Source organism: Hordeum vulgare, chromosome 1H, assembly GCF_904849725.1.
Source record: "Hordeum vulgare subsp. vulgare chromosome 1H, MorexV3_pseudomolecules_assembly, whole genome shotgun sequence".
Taxonomy (NCBI): Eukaryota; Viridiplantae; Streptophyta; class Magnoliopsida; order Poales; family Poaceae; genus Hordeum; species Hordeum vulgare.
The window spans coordinates 124,406,340-124,411,246 of record NC_058518.1 but is presented as its reverse complement, the minus strand read 5'-3'; the positions used below and the strand labels follow the sequence as shown (position 1 = coordinate 124,411,246).

Sequence of the window (4,907 nt, the reverse complement as noted above, 5' to 3'; positions counted from 1 at the left end):
ACCCACCCCGGGGAAGCCCATAGGCCATGAGGGTGGCGCACCAGCCCTTAGTGGGCTGGTGGGGCAGCCCAAAAGGGCCCTATTCGCCTAGGAAAGAAAATCAAAGAGAAAAGAAAAAAAAAGAGGAGGTGGGAAGGGAAGGAAGGACTCCCACCCACCAAACCAAGTCCAACTCGGTTTGGGGGGGAGTCTTCCCCCTTGGACTTGGCCGACCCCCTTGGGGCTCCTTGAGCCCCAAGGCAAGGTCCCCTCAGTCCCACCTATATATACGGAGGTTTTAGGGCTGATTTGAGACGACTTTTCCATGGCAGCCCGACCACATACCTCACAGTTTTTCCTCTAGATCGCGTTTCTGCGGAGCTCGGGCGGAGCCCTGCTGAGACAAGGTCATCACCAACCTCCGGAGCGCCGTCACGCTGCCGGAGAACTCTTCTACCTCTCCGTCTCTCTTGCTGGATCAAGAAGGCCGAGATCATCGTCGAGATGTACGTGTGCTGAACGCGGAGGTGTCGTCCGTTCGGTACTAGATCGTGGGACTGATCGCGGGATTGTTCACGGGGCGGATCGAGGGACGTGAGGACGTCCCACTACATCAACCGCGTTTACTAACGCTTCTGCTGTACGGTCTACAAGGGTACGTAGATCACTCATCCCCTCTCGTAGATGGACATCACCATGATAGGTCTTCGTGCGCGTAGGAAAATTTTTGTTTCCCATGCGACGTTCCCCAACAGGCTCATCCGACAGAGGCAGGCGGAGCCCGCACCTTCTATGACGAGGTCAAGGTAAACATAGCGGTGGAGGAAGCTGCATCGGAGCAGCCGGAGGCGTCGCAGCAGAGGCGCTGGAGGTGGCGGAGTTGCATCTACCATACATCTACCCGTCGGAGGGCACTGAGGCAACTCCAACAGGGCGCCCCATTTCTTCCGCCTCCGTCCGTTTGGGTCTGCACGGACAAAACTCATGGCCCAACGCGCGGATCCATGGCCAAAACGCGTCTGCTTTGTGTCTGGGTCGATCCATTTTCGACTCAAATTTGAGACTGAAATGCGTCGTCGCGGGCGCAAAGCAGACGCGTGCACGCTTTCGGTGTCCGCATGTGTCCGGCCTGACCACTTGTCACACAGCCATCCACCCACCCGTGCGTGTTTATTTAATTCACTAGCCCACCCCATCCACATTTCTCCTATTTTTTTTATTGACAGGGTGTTGTTGTCCCCTTATTTTTCATTGGTTGCATGTGTTGATCCGTTTTTATTTTTGAAACGAACATGGACAAGCCGGCAGACGATCCAAATGAATAAAAAACGGACAAAAACGTTGTCCGTTTCAATTGCCCGTTGGAGTTGCTCTCAGATTATCAATTTCTTCAACACCGAGTAGATAATTTTAAACTAATATATATCTTTTATATGTTGCATGTATTTCGTATGGATTTAAGAAATCAATATCCTGATGCAGTGGTTTGTTTTAGTTGCAATGACCATCCGAACGGTCAACCTGCTTATTTGTTTATAATTCCTTCATTCTAAAATAAATGACTCTGAAATAAGTGACTTAAAAGTGATTGAATTTTACACTAACTTAATGCAAAGTTGAATCATTTTTAAGTCATTTATTTTTTATAGTATTAAAGTCGAGCTGAAGCTGCCGCTCCATTGAGCCATCCACGGGCACCTCCAAGCAGGGTTTATATGGATTATTTTTACTTCCTTCGTTTCTTTTTACTCCGTGTATAAGATTTGATCAAAGTCAAACAACATAAAGTTTGACTAAATTCATATCAAAAAATGTGAATATCTACTATATTAAAATTATATATAGTATAAAAATACATCTTGTGGTGCATCTGATAATATTAATTTCATGTTGTGAATGTTTATATTTTTTAATACAAAGTTAGTCAAAATTTATAAAGCTTGACTTTGACCAAACCTTATATGCAGACTAAAATGAAACGAAGGAAGTACAAACTCGATTGAGTCATACAAAGTTTCATCATTATGTACAACCTGCCTTGCCACAACCTCAACATCAGGTTGGTTGGTGTATAGTATACTACACCAAACCTGGCCAAACGGACCGGCCCGGCACGGCCTGGCCCACCATAATCGTGCCAGGCATGGCACGGCACGTCTGGGCCCGATTATTAGCCGGGCCGGGTCGTGCCGGCCCACCGACGCAGCCTCCCGGCCCAGGCACGAAGGCTATACGGGCCGGCCCGTAGGCATGCCAGGCCCGATAGCCTATTAGTTTTTTTTTTATTTTTAGGTTATTATTGGGCTGATTTTGGCTTGTTAGGCTGTTTATTGGGCCTATTTTAATATATTGAACTGTGTTTTGGGTCGATTTTGATTTATTAGGTTTTTTTATCCTATATATATAAAAAAATAAACCGTTTAAATCGTGCCGGCGTGGCGGGCCGTTTAAATCGTGCCGGCGTGGCGGGCCGGCCTGTTTAACCCGGCCTGATTGGCCAGGTTTGCACTACACCAGAGGTTTGATGTTCAGGATCATTGTAATAGCAGTATCCTGAAAAAGAAAGGGAATCATTGTAGCATTACATGGATATCCCTTTTTCTTTGAAGATCTAATACTCAATTGACGCGCATCATCTGAAACCGAATTCTGTAAACACTCTCTCACAACGCACACACATATGGTGATGACGACATACTTCTTTTTTAGATCTTCAGATGGGCTACATGGAAACATTTGCACATGGTGTGTAATTACAAAAGAGTAAAAGAGAAGATCGGGGAGGGACCAATCCTAAAACCAGATCCCACCCGTATTCACATCTAGCATCTCCTCCATGATAACAGCACGACGAGAAACATGACTATGTACAAACGCACAGAGCAGCAGTTGTTCTCCTAGGTTGAGCGGGCGAGGCGGGATGCGATGGCGGAGTGGTACATGGCGTCGTGGAAGCTGTCCATCTCCGACATCCTCGCCCGCAGCTGCCGCGCCTTCTCCTCCGTCAGGCCCATGAACGTCTTCCCCTCCTCCTCGACCACCGGCGTGGGCACCGCGGCCTCCATGTAGTCCGCCCGCCCGGACCACCCGACCAGCGGTGCCCACCACTTGCCTCCCTTGGGCGCCCCGGCGCGGACCCGCCCACCGGCCCCCGCCGAGGCGGAGGCGGCGCGCGGCCGGAGCGCGGCGGACGGGCGGGCGGAGAAGGAGACGACCGATGCTGACGGTGCCATCGCCATTGATTTGCTCTGCCTGTCGCTTCGCTAGACGCTCGTGAGCTTCCGCTGGCTTGCTCGGAGTTCACTGAACGGTGAGACGAGACAAGAGGAGATGAGATGTGCTTCTGAGGTCCGTGTTGCGCTTTGTGAGGGGGTGAGATAAGTTGTTGGTGCGAGGGGTGGGGGATTTTATAGCGGCGCGCGGCGGGAGAGGGGAGGGGTGGATAGGGACGCCGCGTGGGCGCGTGTGGGCCGGGACGGCGTCCGCTAGGAGGGTGCGCTTTCCCGTTGCGCGTGACGTGTGACCGCGTGGACTGGCCGTTCGGGTGTGGTGCTTTCATTGCCACGATCTTCGGGGGTGTCGTCCGTGATGAATTTTTCCGACCGGGACTCGTACACGCACCTTTATTCGTATTCGTTAGCATACGTCAAGGCTGATGAAGGTGATGAGGCAGGAATTAGCACAATAATTCCATGTAAAAAGAAAAGAATTAGAACAATAATTGAAATTATTAGCAGTGTGTATGTATATAAATATGAGTATCATAACCTAAACTCGTGAATTCACGTCCAAAATTACACATCCTGCCAAGACGTCATCGGTGATTCGGTATTAGCCTATGACAAAGCTTGCGATGGATGAACACATGTTGGCCAAGGACGGAGGATGTCTCTTTGTCGATTCGCGGAGCGGGGCATAAAATGTGGATCGACACCAATTAAGAATGTACGAAGCACACTACGATGTATCCAGATTCGTACCACCTCATTACATATCATCCTACTTTTCTTGCTGCTATCTGTATTCAATTAAGGAAGGATGTTGTTTTCTTGCTGCTATCTGTATTCAATCAAGTGTCTAAACCCTTTTACAGTAGTCCCATCTTTTTTCTATAGTTCAAGGGGTATCATAATAGGTACGATGGTCTATACCTAACTCTGATAATTAGGTATGCGCAATAAATGCTTGGTGACCCGGGACGTGTTAGCTGCGGTGTCGGATGCGAGGCAGGTGAAGTGATCCTCGCTAGATGATGTAGTTATGTCCAAGTTTCTTTTTGCCTTGAATCGTTGTCGGGTTTCTTCCGACACACCTTGTCATTATAGTAGGGTATGACAAATCTTAACAAAGATCTCCATGCCACCACAAACCTCGATGCCAAGTGAAAAGTGGACTCCTTGCGGATGTTGTAGTCCTTAAGGGTCTTCACGAAGAACTGCATGCCACCATGGATTAGGGTAATAGTTTGGTTGTCGGAGGGCTCCTCTAGTTGTTTTCTCTGACGAGAGGGCTATTGTGGCCCGTGTGCTGTTGGATCCGTGAACCCAATGGTCACGGTACCGACACATTAACCGACGATTGTTCATTGGATGGATAGGGCATTTTGAAAGTTTTTCGTGGCAGTTGTAGTTGCATCAAGAGTGGCAGTTTCTTCAGAAGAGAATGGCATTTTCTAGACACCTCGTCTCGAGAAACTGATACCCTCCAACCGACTAGAAATGTCATGAAAACATTCATAAATACCACCCCTCCTAGCGAAATGTCACCAAATTAGAGGGTCCTTAAATTATAATGAAACCCTTAGAGAATACAACTCAACACCACAACACACAACAAGAAAAGAAAAGAGAATGAAACGACATGATACAAATTTGTTCAGGAACAACCATAAAACAAGTCCATACATACCATGCAAATTAAGTCTAGTA

General features: G+C 48.3%; 1 protein-coding gene across 1 annotated transcript; it reads right to left on the bottom strand.

The window, feature by feature from the left end:
* Positions 1-2,660: 2,660 nt before the first annotated feature.
* On the bottom strand, positions 2,661-3,360 carry LOC123407980. The gene has a single exon (XM_045101226.1). It carries the CDS (start codon positions 3,216-3,218, stop codon positions 2,877-2,879), a length of 342 nt encoding a protein of 113 aa, XP_044957161.1. The 5' UTR covers positions 3,219-3,360; the 3' UTR covers positions 2,661-2,876.
* Positions 3,361-4,907: the final 1,547 nt, after the last annotated feature.